Genomic DNA, 22,231 nt, shown 5'->3' with positions numbered 1-22,231 from the left:
ATAACTTATATTATTTCAAAATGGAGGAGAATAAATTTTGTGTATAATAAATGTAAAATACACACCGCACACACACACAAACACACACACACGCACTTACTCAAGGAATTCTGAAGCTATTAATTAACCCCAGTGGGAATTTCAGTATTAATCCGTAGCATGACTGCCCACAACTCAGTGTCACGTAAATATGCGTAACAACAAGCGAACACTGGAACGAAGGAACTGGAGTGCCATTTACAGGCGTTCAGATTTCACTGCTGCAGTCTACCTTTCAGACACAATTGAATGAACAGCCTTATGTCACCTTTCAGAGTGTACCAGGGCGCTGCAAGAGGAAGTGGGTTATTTTACCATTCCTTTGCAGTGTAAGCAATGTATTCCTCTCTGTCTCTCTTGTGTGTGTGTGTGTGTGTGTGTGTGTGTATGTCTGTGTGTCTGTCTGTATTGACACCTGTCAATGAAATGGGGAAGGGAATATGATTTGAATCTCCACATTGAAATGGGTCCTTGTACTGAACATACAGAGGTAACAGCCTGTGAAAGCAGCTGTTTTAAACTGATTTATTAGCAATTGAAAGCTCCCTCGTGTTACAAATAAGCTGTTAATAAGGTAAATAAAGATGTAAAATAAATGTATTTGTCGACGTGAGCAAGGCGCAGGCAGGAATAGTAGTTTGTGATATGGACGTTAGGCGTTGGGTCAGTTAGCTTCCATTCCAGCAGGTGGTGCAGTTGATACCTCGCCGGGGAAAGTATTCTATTGCCTGGTTTTTTTTTTTTAATGTTATGAGCTTACTTTATTGTGCAAGCATTTGCTCACAGTGCACCACACCCTGTTAATCATGTACCTGGCTGTTGTGCTGGGGTGTAGCGTAGTTCACAAGCCAAGCTGTTACGCTGCCACGCCTTTAAAAGATGACAGAGTTGGATATGCTACTGCCATTTGTTTTGTATTCTTTCTTTTTTTTTCCCTTGACTGATTTATTGTTCTGATTCACTTCTTTCTCTCCCTCTCTCTCTCTCTCTCTCTCTGACACACACACACACACACACACATACATTCCCTCTTCTTTGTCTCCTCCTTCTCTTACTTTTTTTTATTAGTCTTTCTTTGTCTCTCTCACACACACACCCTCTTTTTCTTTCCCTCTCTGTCTCTCACATACACACCTACATACACACCCATATTCCTTCTCTTCTTTGTTCTCTCTTACTGTTCTATTACTCTTTCTTTCTCTCCCTCACTCTCTCAGCAAGCATCTGTGGTCTCTTGAAAACAAATTATACAACCAAATACTATTACTGAAAATTACATTTACAGTTACTGGGTTTTCAGTAAGTTGTATGCTTGTTTATAAGTGATTCTAAGGCAACAGCTAAATTAATATTATGAGAAGAGAAGAACAATGAACAAATCTCTCAGAAGTCAGAAATCTGAAAAACAAATTCATTTTAATAAATCAATTTTAACCAGACATTATAAATAGGTAAGATGTTAAAAAAAGAACAGGTTAAAGTCCTTGGTGTGTCTGGTATCTGTGAGTGTTTTATAATGTCAGCACTTTTGAAATTCCACATAATTACTGACATGCTGTTCCTCGTAACCTCATCCAACCCCACTATTTCAAAATATCTTCATTGTATTTACAACGGTGGATACTGTACGATCTCAGAAACTTGATGTATAACAAAAACAAAAAACAGGCAGTTTTAGTGCACATACACATGTAAGGATCGTTGCATTCAATGCGGAGAGCTTTTGACAGTTTAATGGTTCTGTCATTCTAATTCCCTTTAAAACAGGGTCTTTGTATGCTTTATTTATTTACTAATATGTTTATGCATCTTGTACTTAAAAAAATGAACAGGATAAGACAGAAAAGTAATACTGCCTTAATACCCTGGCTGGAACCTTCTACATAAAAAACAATAATTGTTTTCTTGTGATGTCACATGATCACAATTTAAAACTAACTAAAAACTCAATTAGCTACATCCATTTTCTTAATTGCCCAGTGGAAAATGGGAAAGTCCAGTGCTTTGTTCACTGATCTTCACAAATAATTAGAAAATTAACTCATTGCAAATTTTAGAAACAGCCACAAACATTCTTACACCTTAGTGCATTCAAAACAACACACAGCAACACACACATTGCAATTTCAATATAAATGTAGATTCTAAAATTTAAAAAAATGAAATCAAAAACTGCCATGAATGTTACTTTCTAGTGCTTGTGCACCACCATTCCCCATCAGTGCCAAAAGAACCATTTAGTTCAAGCCAAGGTCTCTACCCCATACCCTTTGGCTTTTAAGGTGAACTCAAGCCAAAAAAAAAAAAAAGAAAAACATTTTTGAACATGCTGGTTCTTACCTCACGAATAAATAACCTGTCTCATTTCTAATGTGTGACATAAAAAGTAATACTTTAGCCCACAATAAAGATCATGAACATAAGTCCTCCCCACACAGTGATGTTGCCTGGGTGATGACACCTTTTCTTTCCACCATTGTAGAAAGCATTCAGAGGATTTAGTGGAGGCTGTAGCTTCAGGTGAAACCAAAAAAAAAAAGACTCCAAACCTTCATACTTGAATATTGTGATTGTAACTTCAGAAAAACTGAAAAAACGACAGATTTGTCACCAATATACAGTATCCGCAAAGTCAAAAGAGTGTCTCCCTTAACTTCAGGGATAAGAGAAGGATGTGCTAAGTGGCTTCATTACTTCAAACGGTCTTTTGCAGACAAAGGTGAACGATTTGGCTTTGAAACATGAAATACAGGTCACAACAAGTGATCTGGGGTAAGACTCAACATACAGTAGTAAACCGTGATTTCTGGGTGGAGCTCCCCTTTGAAAAACGCGCTCTAGCGATCTCCATCTGGGACTGTAAGAGGCCCCTCTCATTTCTTGCGGCAGACCTCCGCCAGGTTTCTGAATTTGGGTCCCAGGTTGTCGAGGAACTCCAGACCTTCCTCGCCCCCCTGCTCACTGCAGCACCCCACCGAGCCAGCGGGGGAGCCCTCCCCCTCGAACCCGTATGAGTGGAGCAGGTCGTCAGCGTAGCGCCCCTCCTCTTGAGTTTGGAAGAAGTTCAGCTTCTGTAAAATTCAGCGGGAGTCACGTGACCTTGGTTATTAGCAAGCCTGCCATGAATACATTAATACCCTCTAAGGCAAGACTCTGAAACTCTAGTCCTGGGGGACCGTCTGTAGATTTAACTCTGGTCCTGGAGGGCCACAGTGTTTGCAAGTTTAACTCCAGATTATGTGGCTGGTGACACCTCTGTGACTTCATGAGTGACTTAAACGAAGCACTGTTGAAAGTTGAAACTTGGTGACCCTACATGACTCTGAGATCCCTGCTCTGAAAGCAATGACAGGTTAACAGCTCAGCAAACCCGATTAGATACAGTACACTGGACAGTTCCCCCTGACAGCAATTATCAACAAAGGCGACCAATCAGAAGGTGAAACAGCTTTACCTGACGTATGGTCATGCCGTTCGTGTTCCATGTGTTCAGAGAGGATGGGTCCATGAAGTTGTGCCCGTGCCCTTGCCCGTGCCCGTGCCCGTCAACGAGATGAGAGGAGGAGCCGCCGGCTCTGTAGATGCTTCTGCCGAACGAATTGCGGTTCTCTGTCATTACGTTTTTTTCAATATGCCCGGGATACGTCAATATAGGCCCGTACTCTTCAGGGCTGTACGGTAACTGTATGCCAGTGCCAGAAAAGCCGCCCAGTTCCGCATGACTGCCCCCCATTAAGGAGCCCTTGACTGATTGGTCGTTGGCAGACGCGGGCATTGGCATGACATCAGGCATCTAGAGGGAAAAAAATAAACGAAGAAATCGAATGAATAACATACTTTCGTCTTGCTGTGACAAGTTTAAACGCACAGCGATGAATGAGCTATTTTAACAGAAAAAACAGATCAAACCGATCACAACTCTTTTGCGCTATCATTATACAGTGTCAAAATGTTATAATTACAGTACCATATATTATGGATTTCATCGTAATCAAATAAAAGGGCCGTGTAAAGGTTTCCATGGCGATGTTGACGGTGTTTATTTGAGGGGTGATTAAAATGGCGGGCCTTACCACCGCATCTCCAGGGGCCTCGGTGTTGGACGTGAGCAGCATTCCACCGCCATCCATGCCGTCCACCATCTCAAACTTCTCCGCTTTATTCGAGCATCGCATCGCGCAGCACACGGCTTTACCGCCACAGACGAGGGGACAAAAAGGAAAAAAAGACATTTATTTCAGCTAAACTCCACTCGTCCGCCGCGCCGCGAACAGTCGCTGTGCCTTGTGCCTTTTCAATGTGAACTTTGTCCGGACCTTTCCAAAAGAATGCTCCACCCTGCCCCGGGGTAAATTTATTAAACACTCTGCTTGAATCCACAAGGTTGGTGTTGTCATCTTTGCCGACCGATGAGAGTAGTTTTAGTTTTAGAGATCATTATGTGCAATCGCTACCATAATTTATACCAAAACAAAACTGCTAATAACTATTTTATTCAGTTTAGATTTTTTTTTTTTGAATTAATAAAATAAATAAAAAGGGAATTATTCTGAGACCCATCAGAACGTCACTTCGGCGTGATTCTCTGTGCCACAAGTGTCGGCTACTCTGCGGCGTTTTGAGCCGCTGCGGTGGTGTAGGACTGCGGGTGGTGTAGGACTGCGGTGGTGTAGGACTGCGGTGGTGTAGGACTGCGGTGGTGTAGGACTGCGGTGGTGTAGGACTGCGGTGGTGTAGGACTGCGGTGGTGTCGGTTTGCGGTGGTGTAGGACTGCGGTGGTGTCGGTTTGCGGTGGTGTAGGACTGCGGTGGTGTAGGACTGCGGTGGTGTAGGACTGCGGGTGGTGTAGGACTGCGGGTGGTGTAGGACTGCGGTGGTGTCGGACATCGCTCACCGAGCAGCAGCAGCAGTGCCAGGCCGAAGAGCAGGGCGAGGATGCCCCACACGCCCAGCGCCGACGACTTCAGGGGGTCGGGGCACTTCCCATTGACGCACTGGCAGACCCGGACGGTGACCGTCTGCACGCCCCCCGAGCTCTGCTGGTCCTTGATCACCACGGGAACCTTGTAATTGCCCGTGGGGAGCTCCTTGGCCTGCTGGAGCATCGCCGACTTGCCTGCAAAGCGACGGCGTCCAGTCAGCGTCCTTCAGTACCGTTGGGCCTCAGAACAGTATGCCCGTAAGCTAGTCAGCCATTAGCCAATCAGCTTGTGAGAATTATTTCAGTGAAGATCATCACATCTTATTTTTAGCCAAATATCAGTAAAAATTCATTCTTAATCAAGATTTTTTTCCATCTTCAGTATCTTAAGCATTTAACAATTGAATGTATTCTTCAGATTAAAAGTGTATATATCAAATTAAGGAGGACAGTCTGCATTTTAACCTCATATTAACTGTTTATACTATACTCTCACATTGGTCATCACTGCGTTGGGCAGTAAACCACTTTCCCAGTGTATTGGCTTTTTAAATGTCGATGAACTTGACGAGCTGAACTGAAAAGCGTTGTCATAACTGAATCACGAATACCTTTCTTGTCATAGTAATCCTTTACAAGGGAAACCATAGGAAAAAAGGACAACTATTTTCTGTGTACCACCAGTAGCAGTATGTGTGTTTCGGCACAACAAAGGACAACAATAAATGTTAGAAACATGACCCTTGCCAGATTTCAACCTCCCGCCCTCTTGAAAATAGGCTCATACCATCTACTCTTGTTATTGTCCATTTCCCATCATTCCCCTCTGGTAGGTTAAAGGTGAAGGGGTCGGAGAACGGTTTCTGGTCCTTGTCTTCGGCTGCGACCAGCACGGAGCCCAGCTGCCCTTTCTTCTCGCAGATCAGCAGCTCGGGCCCCACGGGCTTGGGCACGTTGTCGTTCTCGTCCTGCACGTGGATGATCACCGTCCCCGTGCCCGACTTGGAGCCTGAAGCCATTAACAAAACACTCTCTTTACTGACCCTTAAAGAAACACACACGCGCCAATCTACAGGGTAATGGGTATATGGGTAACCGAGATACCAAGGATGCGTGGTTTTTCTCAAGCTGGAAACCTATATATCACCGCCCAATATGACAGGACATCATTGGCTAAAAATCAAAGTTGCATAATGACATCAAAGCTGAAACTAGATCGAGACACGCGGGAATGATCAACCAGGAGAGATAATATGGCACGTCAGTCGAACGCCACTCAGCGACTTACTGGCGTCGATGGCTTTGACGGTGATGTTGTACATGCCGTTCTGCACAAATTCCGACTCCCTGTCCACCGTGTTAGCGATCTTCAGATCTCCGGTTTTTCCATCCACCGTGATCCACGAGGCTGGATCCGATACCTTCTCGTACCTGAAAGTTAGACAAACATAAATTTAAAGCTCTGAAACAGGATCTCTCTCAGCTGGCCGAGTACCATTTCTTCATTTAGAACACCTGGGGCGTTTAATGTTTCAGCTTATAAGCATGTCTCTTAAGAAAATAAGTTTAAGATATTAAAGCAGCGGCATGTTTAATTTATTTTATTGTGTTTTTATTTTGTTTTATTGTACTTTGTTTGGTTTGCTTATCCTGCCATATGCGTGGTTAATTACTGCAAAGGAAACACTCATACACCAGAACTTGCAGTGTTAAATCAGCTCTACAGTTTACACTGTGTGAGTCTAAGAGGGACCACATGTTCTGTATTAGAGTCTTAAGTGTTGATTTTGCAGAGGACATTTTGCTGTGTGATTTTGGGTTTGGGACAAAAAACTTGTAATGCTCTAGTAAACACTCGCAGAGAATGGCAAAATGTGTTGTAGACCAAATGCAAGAGAAACTGCTTGTGAAGTCGGATGAAAAATCTGACTTTTTAGTTTCCTTTCTTGTAAGAGGGGACACAGAGAAACACTGATTTTATTGATTTCCATATTTGTGATTCTGAAGATTCTGCATGTAATGGTCACACTACATCAAGGGATTTTATACATGTATGCTTCTAATAAGACGTGTTAATACCATTTAATAATAGGAGGGTCAGACGGTGATGATGTGTTCGGATAATCCAGGAATTTCCAATTCAACAGCAGTCTGATGATTGGGCTTGGGATCTTTTGATTGGCCGAGGAGAAGCTTACCTCATGCCTGCGCTGCTGCTGGTCTCCGGGTCGATTGCCGTGTAGGTGCCGATGACCGTGCCGTTGGCGACGTTCTCTTTGATCCATCGGACCAGGACCGGCGGGACGAACTCCGGGCCCTCGTCCACGTCCTCTACAGTCACATCCACCGGGGCGGTGGCCCAGGTGTCCGTGGTCCCTGCAAGCGGAGCCTCGTTCTCGGCCCTCACCTTCAGCGTCACCTGCTTGTTCTTCTCATAGTCCAACGGCTGGGGGTCATAGGGGAAGAGGGGTTACTCATGCAATTAGGTGCTGAATCATTTTTATAGTACAACACCATGGAACAAAGTTTATTATTAATATTACACACACATATATATATATACACACACTGTATGTATATATGCAGTACCACACATTTTGATTCAAAAAAACAAATGTTTAAATTCTCTACAAATATTTAAAAAAATTAACTGCAGCATTTAATAATTGTGATTGTGATAAGTGTGCGCATTTATTGTATTGTGTTTGTTTATCCAGCTACAGCTCTGATTCATGGGTGTGTCTATTTGTTAGCTATGCTAACCTTTGTACCTCACCTTGGCAACATATAAAAGACCTTCGTTAGTTACAGGGTCTGTTTCAATCCTAAAATTGCCATTTTCATTGCCATTTACGATCTTGAACACAGCCTTCCAGTTGGGCGTTTTCTCCAAATCTTTGTCCTCCACTGGAATTCGGAGAATCAAGGCACCGCCTTCGTTTTCCTTTACTTTTGCACTGTGCTGAAATGTCAAATGCAGGAATCATTAGATACTGCTGTTATCTTGTAGGTGTACATTTCAGTGAAAAAAAAAAAAAGATTGAAATTAGATTACATGAAATATTCTCACATAATATCAAAGCTTTTCAGTATCGTTACACCAAAGAATATGTTACACATTCAACAAACAGTGAATCATAAATATCTATTGACCCGACAATCAGTGTTCACTGTTGGCGCTTTCTGTGAAAATAACCGTGACTCACAACTTGACTCTTGAATGTGGGAGGGTTGTCGTTTATGTCCTTCAGCGAAATGGTGGCGGTCCCGGTAGTGGCGAGGCCTGTGATATCACCGTTCTTGTCTTTTATTTCCACGGTAACGAGGTGTGTGTCCTTCGTCTGAAAGACAAAACGCACAAAGGCATGGATCTGTCAAAATGGATGCCCATCTGAGGTTCTGTAGTTCTGGTCTCTTTTTTTTAAATGAAATAAGCAGCTGTTGAATAAGGGGAGAACTCAAATGGGAGCAGAGGCCTGTGTCATGAGAATGAGTGTTGACAGGAATCCACTTAAAGGGTTAAACTTGCACGTTTCTCATTTGCATTCGGTAACACTGCCCTTGTGTAATTAAATGCTCAATCAATCAACCAATAAATCAAATAACCAATCAATCGATAAAGAAATAAATGCAAAATATCCCAGAACAGCAACACTGACCTCTCTGTCCAGGGTGGCAGTCCTTGTGGTGATCAGTCCAGAGGTAGGGTTTATGTTGAACAGGTCAGTTCCAGAGAGAAGGGTGTACCTGATCTTAGTGTGATCCGTCTCAGGATCATCTGCGTCCGTGGCAAGCACCGTTCCAATTTCTGTGCCTGTAGTGGGGGACCAGCGGCGTGAGAATAAACGGGCTTGCTGATGTCATTTCGGAATGCTCAAATGCGCCAGTGATGGGGAGGGGCTTGTGGATGCAGCGATGCAGCCAGTCAGAGTGGTCTCTGTCTACCGCGAATCCACAACGTCTCATACTCATAACATCCGGTTAAACACACTTGAAAACTCTGCAGGGATCTTCAACTATTTCTTCCTGGGGACCAGATTCTTTTTATTTATTTATTTTATTTTTTATTTTTTTCTTTAGAAAATGGTGCACATGCTGCAAGTGCAGACCAGTTAATTGGAGTACAAACAAAAGACAATTTAGATATGTTTATATCAACCCTGCATGTGCACAAATAGACGTTTCGTTTGTTTAGCGTTAGCATCATCTCTTCCTGGGCCCAAACTGTTATCACGATCATACAGCCTCCAGAACACTCCATAGAGTATTCATAAACGACATGTCTTACGTCAAAAGGAAATCTTTCTTGTGGTTCAATGAACACTTTACATTCAAAAGAAAACAAAATGAAGGCTTTAAAAAAAAAAAACGCCGCTGAAGAGGCCTTTACCTCCCGGGCTCTTCTCCGGAACGGCGAACTGCAGCGGTCCCGAGAACTGGGGTGCGTTGTCGTTCACGTCCTGCACGTTCACGGTCACGATGAGAGGCTCGTCCGTGTCGACGTTGGTCTGCTGGTTTATCGCCCTGGCTTTGAACTGTTGGGAAATAAACGCACGCCCGGAGTCAGCACTCGCGCGCCGTTTCATACCTGACCAGCACTGCGCCAGCCGTTTACACCATTTACACAGACCGCTGGGCAGAGCAGGCCTGTTAGCTGACACAGTGCTGCCACCGCCAGACCTGTCACGTGATTAGTTTGAATACTTTAACACTTTAAATACCAGTAAAAGTCCAGCAGACTGCTGATAATCTTAACTGAAACACATTGAAAGGCCACTGTAATGTAACAGTAACACATTAGAATGCATTGCATTTATAGATGCTCAATATATAATAAATCCAATGGATTATTTTAGAATACTTGTTTAATCCAACATAGACAGTAGCCAGCCACTTGAACCTGTATATATATTTGTGATTCCTGAGCTCAACTGTGCTCTTTAATTTTGATAGTGTTGATTTTGATTAGCCTAAGTTTTGGCCTATTCCACTGATAAAAAATTTTTTTTTATCAATATATTCAACTTTAGCTATTGGTTTCGTGCACTGTTGTAACTGTTATAACTGCTATTGAAACTGTTATATCTGTTTGAGTATTTAACAAGCCATGGTGTACAGTATGCTTGACATCAATGGTCCCTGTGTAAGAAAGCAAATTTGTCACCAAAAGGTAAGAACAAGCACACTTTCACTTGGCTGACCGTGGATCTAAATGACAAATCAGTGCAATATACTACCCAAAGGGACAGAACATTTTGAGTCAAATTAATTTCAGCGTCTAGATGGAAGTCTGTTACATAATCACAAGCTAAAAAAAGCTTGAGTATATATCAGTGACATGTATCCATCTGGGAAATGTGTACACTTACCTTGAATACAGGAAATTGTTCCCGGTCGACAGGCTTGTGAACTTTCAGCATTCCTGTCAGCCTAACCACGGAGAACACACCTTCTGGGTACTCCGTCACCCCTGGCCCGGAGATCACGTAATACAACGAGTAATTTTGGGAGGTATCTGATCCAATCTGTTTCAAACAAAGAACAACTTTAAATGACACGTGAGTCAGTGGAAAAGTAACAAACGTTGATGTTGTTCCTATGCTGAACACTCAATACTTTGTTGTTGATTGTGTATCATTAAAGCGAGTTGAAACTCAAGGATACAAATTCTTAAGTCAAATAAACAGAAGCCAGTGACACTGAAAAGCTACAAGACGATGTTTCAACAGAATTATCATTACCTACAGCTCTCACACACTTATTAATAAACCCAAAACTTGACAGATCGCTGTGCCATTATTTGGGTGGGCGGTTTTAACATACTGTAGTCTCATTTAGCACTTTCTCTTTTCTCACATATTAAACATAGCTTAAACTATAAAGTTTTTTGTATATTTGAATTGTTGAGATAGTTTAATTAAAATGTTTAATTAAATGTTTTTTAGTTGCAGTTGTTAGTTTATTGAATTGCTGATTGTGGATTATTTTTCTATGTTCTAGCCTGCCACACCATCAAACAAACCGGAAGTTTCTGAGCTCTGTGCTCATGCTGCTGCTAGGCAACAGACAATACAAAGACAACTGTGACATCGTCGTTTGTTCTGGCCTGCCCAGGGACTACAGCAGGGTAATAGGGTAATAGGCCAAAACAGCCATGTTGTCAGGGATGAGCTCCACTAATCACGGTGCATGCCAGTTAACAATCAATAGAACATTGCAGACATTGGTAAATTCTGGATATACTTCTGTAATCCCTGTGGAAATTGCCAGGATGTAGTCAGAAAGTACCCACCAATCATGATGGCACTGTTATGTTGGTTGTCACCAAGGTAGCCAGTGATTAGTGGGGTACTGCATTTTTTGTTTGTTTGTTTGTTTTTATGAGTAAGGTTACATCACGGTTTTCTTATCCATATTTTACTCTTTCTTATATAGCTGGAAGCTAGCTGCTTAGCTACAATCTGGCACCTTTACACTGAACATCAGTGTGTAGAATTTCATGTGCCATCGCAGTGAAGTAAATGTTTGAATAAATTTTGAATAAATAAATAAATGTGGATTACCAAGTCTAGATCTTTTGGAAAAGGAGGCCTATCGTTTTCTGGTATGATGAAGGGCGGGGGGCTCCAGCGTCTCTTAAACCGTCTGTGTGATCCACTCCTCTGCTCCCTCAGTCCAACCTAAGAACAACATTGCAAATTAAATCGCCATTCCCCCCCCCCCTTCAGTTTGATTCTTTTGTTATTTTAAATTGGAAATTTTTTTAAATCACAAAATTAACTGCTAAATGATTCAAGATAAAGTGTACAATGGTGATAGCATTATGAATTTATTTACTGGCTCATATGTACTGTTGCTATAGTATAGTACAAGGCACTACATAGTAAAATGTCCAGTGTTTATTCAAGGACATATGAGTCCAGTAGGAGTTTATTTAACACTGATCATTTTACTGTGTACAACCAGCCAACCTAGCTGCCATTATACTTACGACAGCATCAAATAACTATTTTTCTGCATTTCCTCATTCTTACCTCCCGAGCTCTCGGAGACAGGTCTACGGCCATTTTCCTTCGGAGGCCATTTTGATCCTGGAACCATACGGAGAACCTCCTGCCTTCCGGCGGAACTCTAATGAACTGGCGGGCGACGACGCTGCCGTCCGTCTGGATGGAGAACCTCGGGTCGTCGGAGGTCAGCCTTGCGGTGCCACACCCGTCCAGGTTAACTGAGCGAGTGGGAAAAGACAGTGAGGGGACTCCAGCCCGGGGAATTTCCAACACGGTGCTAATCTGCATCCAGTTTCGTTTCTCTTTCAGTTCGCATGCACTGAGTACCACGCTTTAAAACATGGCATTAAATGCGGACTAGAGCGAGCGCAATGGCCTTTGAAGAAAAGCTTCCAGTCAATACAGAGCATTGCGTCCACTAGCAGTGTTTACTCTCATCTGTAGACAGCCACAGAATGTTGGTTTTCATTCATTTCATTTTTCATTTAAAAAGCAACTAATTCAGAACCCAGAAACCAGGTGAAGCGACTGAACGGGTTAATCAACTGCTTGAATTATCTGATCGTCTACTGAGTGAAAGTGCAAATGTGCACACATTGTGGCTCATCAGGGGAAAAAGTGAAAGCGTGACACATAATCACAAGACACATAATCACATAAGAATCTTGACACACAATCAACTTGTGCAACGAACAGGTGACAATGCTGAAACCCAATGTACGTGAATCAGCCTTACCTCTTGAAATGACATGTCCGACCATCACAACCCGGGGAACCGATGCCTGTATGGACCGAGGAAGGCAAGGTTCCACAGACTGGAAGAATACCTTGAGTAAAAAAAGGGAGAACACTGTCATCTCATAAACAGTAATGATGACATGGACTTCTGCTTAACACTTTCTATGAAAGGTCTTTCATCAGACCTACAAAACTCCTTCATGAGCAGGACATTGCACTATCATAAACATAAATTATTGTTTGTGACACAGTACTGGATATACTGTAGTTTTATATCTTTTACTTGACTATTTATTTGTTTGACTATTAACTTTTACTTATTTTTATCCTTTTTGTTTTAATGTTTATTGTTCTCGTCATTACTTTTTCTTATGTTCTCATGCTCCAGTTCTGATGTCATTAACAGCAAATAGGCATACAGTGTGATATGTCCACAGGCAGCAAGTGACATGACATGCAACAGGTGTGTCACCTCTCCAGTCATAACAGAAACATACCGTACAGCATTAATGGTTTGCCTTGCCTTTCAGCTGAGAACCAAATTCTCTTTTTGTGATGACTCAGAGAGTCAAATCGGGTAGGAAATGCAAAGCCATTGTGCAGCAAATCAGATACACTGAGTCCTACATGCAGGTGTACGATTCGCTGGCCGAGCAAATGGAAATTTTCCCAGAACAGCATTCCTTTTTCAATGGCCATGGTGAGTCAGGACGTGGGTTTACAGTAATGGGCAATTCTCAACTGAACAAAAGGCAGAGAGAAGAGCGCTCCCTACTGGCCCGCCCAGCACCACTTCCAGCATGAAATTAGATTTCACAGGAGGTCGCCCCTTCAAAGTACTACCCAAGCCCACACCTGCATAACAACAGGTAGACATGAGAACAGCTGTTCAGTTCTACATGGCTTTACACACAGTCTTATACATTTCTTTGTCATTCAACCTTTGCTTAACCAGAAAGGTCAACTGTCTCAATAAATCAATTCTCTTTTGCATACATCTGACTTTTGCACAAGTCTGGATTTAGTCTTTTTGCACAGTGCTTTTCCCCTAGCTCTGCACCTGCATCTAGCATCTTTAACTATGTATTGCTTGTATACTTATTTGTTTGATTAGGCAGAAATCTAGTTAGTACCAATGTAGAAAAAACATGTGCACATCCCAGTCTTTCGGTAGAAAAACAGACAGAAAAACCCTTAAGAAAAAAGACACTGCTCTTTATTGCTCCCATTTACTGGACTATATAACAAACAACGTTTCGACCGTCAGATCTTCATCAGGTCAGGTATACATGACCTAACTGTGGAGGTCAGGTAAGGGATAGATGCTAGAAAATGCTAGAATTCATGCTGGCCTTGAATAAGCTGATGCAGCTTGCAAGAATAAGCTTAATTGGCCACAGGATGAGTGTGTCAAGGCTGATAAAGAAAGGTCTTTAAAGCGTGGTTTATGCCATATGTAACAGCTATGGGAAATTCTAACTTGCAGGAAAAAAAGAAAGAGACCTGTTTGTGACCTAAACTTGAACTACAAAGGAAGACAGAAAACCTTTGCTACACAAGAGAATCGCAGAGACCGGCCATGTGTACTCTCTCCATGCTTCATGAATAAACAACGCATCACTTTTTGAAGTACCGACCAAAATTCACCATAGACTATTTCCTTCCAAGACAAGCTGAAGACTTGAGGGTCAAAACGTTGGTAGTCTGAGTCTAGTCTAGTGCTGGAATGAAGGCACCTTGCAAGAGCAATTTCAATTAAAGAAAAAAAAAAAAAGCAATTAGGTGAACTAGTGAATTAGTGAACTGGGCTGATGGGTGACGCATCATGTCAAGGCACTGATCCCAGTGTTCTGAGGGATCTTGCGGCCCGGCGTCGAAACCAGACAGTGCCAGCAGCAACAGCATCTGGCAGCACTGAAGGGCAAGGCGTAATTATCCATAGTGACACCCAGGGAGGGGTAAAAGCTTCAAGTTTCACATGGATTTTCTGTCTTTGACTCATGCCTGTGCAAGTTCAACTTGTGTACGGCAGAAGCAGCAGCTCAAAATTATATTTGGGAGGAGAACGCCGCCTTTTTTTTTTTTTTTTGCTCTCTCCTGAATTGATAGCGGAGGTAGCAGCAATGCACATGGTGCGTGAATACGGCTGGAAAAAATAACCTTCAAAATGTCCTTCAAGCAATGATACTCTATATCTTTTTGGGAGTTTATTTATAATATTTTTTTTAATTAAGTATTTATGTGTCACTCTAGGTCACCATGTTCCACTTAGTGAAGTGTGCTGAACAGGTAGGCATGTGTACACAGTCACAGGAATATGAGTTCACGTTGGGTGAACCATCTGGCCAGTTGAACACACAAGCATTTTTCTACACTATGAACAAATAACAGAAGCGTGTAGCATCTGGTTGTATGTTGTCACACAAATTATATAGCTCAGACGGCAAACTAAGCATAGATCTCTATAGCTGTATTAAATTATTTACTGCTATACTGAGGTGGCCATCTTGCTGACCTGGTTACCATGATGTGATGTCTCCCTGGCACCTGAGATGCTTTGTGTAGGCTAGTCGCACAGTTTTTGAGCTAACTTGTAAAGCACTTTGGGCTACACGGTCCTGTAGTAAAGTAACTTACTGAATAAGGAATTATATTTGAAGGGCATTCCTCCACAATTATTCATGAGTTGGAGTTGTCAGAACTGCTTCTTGTTGACTAATCTGCCCTGAAGTGGCTATCAATCCAGGATGAGGACATTCCTGGCTTCAGTATCTCAGTACTCTTTGCAGATGTGCCGTTTGTCAGCCTTTTGACACAATATCACTCTAATTAGTGCGAAAGTTCCGACAAGTGCTTTAAAGAACAATTGGGTTAATATTAAGTGGATATGCAGCATACCATGGACCACATTTAACATTTACATTTTCAAAATCTACATTGAAGAAGACTACCTGATCGCTAAAAACACAAAGCTCGACTCATTTTGAGTCAACTTCTGATTACTACTTTTGTAAAAGAAAGAAAAAAAATCTATTTGGAGCATGAGAGCCCTGTGGACTATAGTTTGAGAATTATCAAAAGCCAGGATTCAATAAACAACTAATACTCATGATTAAATGCAAGTGTTTGCTTTTTGTGCACAGATTCGTCATGATAAACTCAATAATCTGCATTTGTCGGGGGAAAACACTTTATTTGTAATACTAATGTCCTGGACCTATTGAAGTATACAGCTACTCGTGATAGGTATCAGGGAAAGGAAGATAAATTACTTGACTCTCCGTTTTTGATTGACATGTCCCCAAATAAATATTGGCTGAATTTTCTGAATTTTGGTTAAACTATGTTTTGCTTGTGCCATATTAAAACTAATATTTCTATATTACTTGGATTATCTGAAACGATTCACGACCCTATTGTTTCCCAGTTAGACTCAAAACAATACGTTTAACGGGCAAACACGTGAGGAAAAAAAACACTCTGAAGTCACCGGCGTAGTTCTTCCTGCGACATGTTTGAGCAGCATACAGAATTAACTTTCCGGATCGCTGGACGATTTATAATTATATGATTATATGATCATATGATAAATCGTCCAGCGACGATTTGTATTATCTCACTGAATTTAGAACTTATAGAATCCCCATATTCCAACATATCAAAAATTACCATAATAAAAATATCGAGATAAAAGAAGTGACTCACCGTTAAAAAAACGAAGATGATGCCAGAGAAGTAGTAAGTCATTTTGCAAGTCGTACTTGACCAAAAACGAACAGGTGCCCTCGCCATAATGGCCACCCTGAAATGATGAATAGGCAGAAGTTGCGGAGCTATAGGTTGGACAGCGAGAAAGGGCGTAAACTTTGCGTGAGAAAAGGCGTAGTCTTTCGGTTTTCACTGGTTACCATAATCTCTTTCTAGTCTGTGTAATGGCAGTCGTTATTGTTGTTTTTTTTTTTTTTTTTAATTGACACCTGGGTAGGGCTTGTGGAGCGGAAGCAGGTGTCTACCTGTCTGGATCGTAGATGACTCACAGCACGCGTCCCCACACCACCCGGACTCCTCCCTCCCTCATCAAGCTTCCAAGTTCATTGTTGGTTTGCAGTGTACGTGTAGAAGTCAGCATTCCCACTACACAATGTATCACGATTCGCTGTTCCCTCATCAAGCTTCTGAGTTGGTTGTTGGTTTACAGTGTTCGTGTAAAAGTCAGCATCCCCACTACACAATTTATCACGATTCGCTGTTCCTCTTGTTCAAAATAGCCTACATAAACTGTCATTTTCCCCTAAGTCTTCTCCTCAAGTCAGAGCATTGCGTGTAGAATGTGACTATTGTTCTCTGATAAGGAAGCGTTTCTGAAACAAAAGGCTCTTTGTAAATACAATAAGGTCCGGTCAAGGTAATCCGAGTGGCAATGAACATCTCCATAATGCGCGCATTTGAGAGCACGAAGCACTCTGAAATTATTTATAGGCTACCGTGTAGTGTCTTTTCCTAAACAAAGCGTTCGGAACATCGTTGGATATGCAATCGCTTTTACTTTCTCCCAGGGTTAGTGGTCAGTATCCTAATCCAGACAATAAAAACGAGCATTCTGCACTCTACACAATATAAAAATGAAAGGGGATTTGTTTTTACGCCCGTTTTATTTCGTCGACACAAATATATGCCCATATGTGAAAATACTGCACTTACGTGAATAGAAATAGGCTATGCTTTATACTCTTGCTTATTCAGTTGATCTTTACTGTGATTACTAAGGAGCTAGATGATTACACCGTACCACGAATGGATACAATTATGGCTATACCGTTTCATGCGGTGGAAATAAATTACCCTACTTTTGATATAAATAAAGTATTGCTCTGCCTGTAGCCTGTTTTATTTCTGCAATCACTACGTTAAATTCAACAACCACTCGAACATAATTTTAACGGGAGATATAATTAAATAACAGAAGAGTGTTAGCGTCTCCTTCTTCCGCCCACTTGTGACTAAACAGCCATTCATTCTGATTCATTCTGACTGAGACCACTGGGTAGAACGTTGTGGGGGAAAGAAAGTCCCGGGAAACACGACAGTGGCCTTCGTTGATATAATCACAAAATCAGTGATTGCCTTTATCTGATAAATTCCATTATTACGTCTTTTTTTAAAATTGTTGTCTCAGATTTTAATTTAGGTGGTCCTTGAACTGTGTGAAACCCATTAAAATAATTACTGTTAAGTCAGCTCAGCTCAACTATTAACATTCTTCTGTGAACTTTGAGAATGTAAAAAAAAACTTAACATTTGAATTTAATTAGAATCCCAGTCAATGTCTTTTTTCATGTTTGAAAACTGCAAATATTTGGTCAAAAGGTGTTTTACAACATCCAGGAATAAATTTCACTAGATGCTACCTTTTGCCCCCTAAAGATAGTTTGCCATAAATTCCACAAACATCATGTTTATATGTATGGAGGAGAAAAACCCCATGGATACATTTTCTGTGAGCAACTATATGCTATACAGTGGAAAACCAATGACCCCTGCTCTCACCCGTGAGGAATGCATCTGGCTGTTGCCGTGGGGGAGGTCAAAGCCAGAGCAGTGAGATCAGGCAAGCTTTTCAAAATGCTGATAAGGCCAAGAGCTTCTTCACTTTTATAGCTACGGGGCTGAGAAAGTCAGACCCAAGCCACGCAAACAATGAGTGTTCCTCCTTTCAGAAAGGCTTTTCTTTTCTTTTTCTTGTACAAATACCCATATATTCAATCTAACATGATTTGGTGATGAACCTTTTATTTTTATTTTGTTTTATGAAGAGGCGTAGCAGTTTGGTCCATTGAACATTGTTAGCATGTATTGGCTATACTGTAGGTGCACGCCATGGCCAGTTGTAAATTATTAATGTCCAATTAAAATTATGTCACTTTATGAAACTCTATATGTGGGCAACTTTGAAGTCCGGCAGCCAGGCTAAGGTGCTACCATAAACTAATAGTGTTGTATTTGTGAAAAATAACACCTGCCTTATTATTACGAAAATCACCTTCTGCTGCTTTCACACACCGTTTTCAGTCATTATTTGTTCAGTAATTCACTATAATATTTAGGCTCATTTGATGTTATGTTTGTAGTAGCATACTCTTGCAATCCTTGATTTTTTATTTTATTTTTCAAACCCATCTGCTGACAACTTCATATGAAGTGTAAGGCATGATAACTGTCCACAGGGAACCATAAGATTTACATACTTGGCATTCAATTATTTAATTTTAGCAAAGACACCGGAAGACATTATATCCCTTTGATAATAACAGGGATAGGAGATTAGTCTTAACTTCATTATCCTTTTTTTTTTTTTTTTTTTTTTTGTTAACATCTGTACACCAAGGGGTCAAAGGTTTATGCCTCAGCTTTAGACTCGATTAAACGAAAAGGGAATCACCTGATGATGGGTAACAGGCCTACTGATTAGTCCATCGCGAAAATAACAGAAACCAGAAACAGGTTCAGGAGAGGAGGCCAGTTGATGGGGAGTTTAAATCTCCTTGGCCCTCCTGATGAGTGAGCTGTGAACCTGAGCGGTGAATACCCCTCTTCAAGCTTCTCACGACATCTGGCACATCCTGCGTCGTTTACAAATCCTGTCTTCGCTCAGGTTTTTAGCGCACGCTATCACCCAAAATGGCTCATATTTAAATGTTGCAACTTAAATTTATTTCATACAATCAGTCGTAAAATACTATATGAAGCATTACACACAATTAGCCATTTGTGAAGGAAATGAGCATTGGCTGTATTCACTATGTAGAGACTGCGTGAATGAACACGTAGAATTCTACTGACAATATTCTCACATGGTTTTGGCCAAGATATTTAATGAATCATCAAAAAACAAAAAAACCTTGGGAGTAACCATTGTTTTAAGAACTGGCACAATTTCTCAACTTTAACTTTAAAGAGGAGAGGGCAGAACAGACTGTTTTTTTTTACTTACGTGGCAGTGACTTGTGATGTCGATCTGCTTTTCGAATTACATAAACGCTGTTGTCATATATCTTTCAACCATATTGGGCAAGCCTATGGGCGTGTCGCTGTGGATGATATAAAGGTGTGATGTTTAGCTGGTTTTCAGCCATACCCTACCAAATTCCTTAGAGCAGAACTTTACATTTCACATTTGGGGCTGTCTACTGCTTCCACATGAAATCCAAGGACAAGTGAAAGTCTTACAGCAACTACGCCCTAATGAAAGTACATACCAAAGTCTCTCTAATGAAATCTCGGGTACAGACCACAGCATCGACTAATTAAGTCATTGTTTGTGACTACTTGCACTTCAAAGAGGTACAAGTAGTTCATCTTACATAAGATGATTTATAAGCAACATTTAAGTGATTCAGTGGAATTATTTTAATGTTGCGGTCCACTGAAGTTACCTGAAAGAGATGTTAATGGAAAACATACTCAGAAAAAACCTTACATAATCTGATATAATCAGATATAACCTTAAGCCTTTTATATGCTTTTATTACACATCACAGATTTTAAATATGTTTAACTGTCAGTGGCAAATCAATATCACAAAACATAGATAGAAGGTCTGAGGAACACTGCCCAATATTTCAAACTGTTTTTTTAGTGTCAACTATCTGAAACTAAAAAACAAAACAAAGATTTAGTGTGACAGTAATAAATCACATATGCATTAAACCACTTTTGAAAAACCGATTTTTTATGACTGACATTGATTTGTTTATTACTGTAAGCCTTCCACCTAAGTAAAATGGGCCTTTCAAGGACCTTTTCCCAGAAGCTAAACTCACGTTTCAGTTGTGTTGGCGGTTGCCATAGCGACATTATCTCTTGCTCTCTTGCCTCCATGCAAGAATGCACTCAGAGAAAGAGAGAGTGAGTGAGAGAGAGAGACAGAGAGAGAGAGAGAGTGAGTGAGTGAGAGAGAGAGACAGAGAGAGAGAGAGTGAGTGAGGAATGAAGAATGCGAGTGAAACTTGCTGTCTGCCAACTCAGTGACTAGAACTAACACAGAGCTCACACCCTTGCGATATGTTTGTTCTGTTCTAAACAATTTGCATGAGAAAGAAACCAGAGTTTAAACCAAGATAAGGGTTTTATCTTGAGGGGGAATAAATAAGCCTTTTTAGATGTACTTTACTTATTTTCAAGTGCAAAGTGCATTGCATCTTGGGAATAATTTAACCAGCCAGATTTTTTTCCCCATTAAACTAACTGATTTGTATTAAATCTATCATTGGAATGTTGTGTGTATATCTGAATATTTCTGTGAGTGAATATCCCAAAAGTCTCTGGTTTACTGCATATCATTCCCCCTTCTTCAGATCCCTCCTCCAGACCTTACTCATTATGGTGTGCAGTCTGATTTTAGTAATGAATACCTGAAATAGCTTTGTGTTGCATAAAGTCTGCATGGTCTGATAAATATCCGTAATAATGCAGTCATATGTTAAATTATGTATACTGGATATTTTCTTTAATAACTGAAGTGTTACAGTTTATGTGAATTGGGGGCAGTGTTGTTATTTTCTTTTCTGAAAGTCTTCTATGAGTTTTCTGTATCAGCATTTTTGTCCTCTGTACGTGCACCACTACCTTTGGCTCCAGGCTTTGCAGACTTCCTGGGCCACAGAGAGAGAGAGAGTGTTGCCAAGTATCTTACCTGGTGGAATAAAATTAGTTAATGATTTATTTTCTGCAAATCAACGGGACTGAATGGCCCTTTGATAGGCACTGCAGGAAGTTCCTGCGATGTTGCGATTCCCACGAATCCACCCGCAGGAAATGTTGAACTTTGCAACGGCCCACTTCTCTGAGAGACAGAGACAGGGAGCGAGAGAGAGCGAGAGTTAGCCCGTGCGAATCTGTGTTTTTCTCCCTGGTTCTCTCGGAGGACAGTGCTTCGGTTGCAATGTGAGTGACAGGTGTTTGTGTGTGCACGCGGATGACAGGAGGATTTAGGGCGGTGTTCGTGGAGCGGTGACAGTACTGTGACGCTCTGTCTATTTTACGGTAATGAGGCGTGGGTCCCTGCCGCAGGTGACTCAGGCCGCACATGCCCCCATCGCTCTCTCTACCCTCACAAGTTCTCGGACACACCCAAAACAAACTCACACTTATCAAAGATACACCTCACCTCAGCACAATGAAGCACAGTCTAGTGTTCATTGTTCATTGAGCTAACAGAAAATGAGTCCCTTTAGGAGTGTACTCTGTCAGGGTTGGATGTATTCTATCAGTTGGCTTAACACTGAGCATTTTACTGCCATTGGCAACCAACATGAAAGAGCTTTGGGCGAGCTGGCGAAGTGCGCAAACTTTACTGTAAAATGACCTGGGGTCAGTATGGACCATTTGTGTAGTGGCTAGAGCAGCTTTGGCATGTGGATCTGAGGTATTCCAGCAGTAAAATTATGTAAGAATTTAAATTCACCATGGATCTCCTATATAATCACACAATTTCATTATTTTTATTATTATTATTATTATTAT

The 22,231-nt window shown here is 41.3% G+C and overlaps 1 protein-coding gene across 1 annotated transcript; it reads right to left on the bottom strand.

Moving 5' to 3' along the window:
• Positions 1–1,436: 1,436 nt before the first annotated feature.
• Positions 1,437–17,063, bottom strand: LOC118232901 (desmocollin-3-like). Its single transcript, XM_035428140.1, has 16 exons — positions 16,415–17,063; positions 12,708–12,798; positions 11,996–12,189; positions 11,525–11,641; positions 10,331–10,486; positions 9,352–9,496; positions 8,621–8,775; positions 8,168–8,302; positions 7,738–7,923; positions 7,160–7,407; positions 6,250–6,392; positions 5,749–5,970; positions 4,935–5,156; positions 4,113–4,228; positions 3,494–3,832; positions 1,437–3,110 (listed from the first exon to the last, which is right to left on the bottom strand). The coding sequence occupies exons 1-16, from the start codon at positions 16,499–16,501 to the stop codon at positions 2,913–2,915; spliced, it is 2,754 nt and encodes a 917-aa protein (XP_035284031.1). The 5' UTR covers positions 16,502–17,063; the 3' UTR covers positions 1,437–2,912.
• Between the last annotated feature and the right edge of the window lie 5,168 nt (positions 17,064–22,231).

The sequence above is a fragment of the Anguilla anguilla genome, chromosome 8, assembly GCF_013347855.1.
Source record: "Anguilla anguilla isolate fAngAng1 chromosome 8, fAngAng1.pri, whole genome shotgun sequence".
In the NCBI taxonomy this organism is placed as follows: Eukaryota; Metazoa; Chordata; class Actinopteri; order Anguilliformes; family Anguillidae; genus Anguilla; species Anguilla anguilla.
Note: the sequence above shows the minus strand (reverse complement) of the source record. Positions and strands in the feature narration are given on the sequence as shown.

What these genes read in the sequence shown, in the direction of transcription:
- LOC118232901 (XM_035428140.1), bottom strand. Translation starts at nt 16,501, where the DNA reads ATGGCGAGGGCACCTGTTCGTTTTTGGTCAAGTACGACTTGCAAAATG. An exon ending in CGTCAAAGCCATCGACGCCA is followed by an intron (nt 5,971 to 6,249) that starts GTAAGTCGCTGA and finishes TAATGGCTTCAG; the next exon opens with GCTCCAAGTCGGGCACGGGG. An exon ending in AGGCCCCTGGAGATGCGGTG is followed by an intron (nt 3,833 to 4,112) that starts GTAAGGCCCGCC and finishes TTTTCCCTCTAG; the next exon opens with ATGCCTGATGTCATGCCAAT.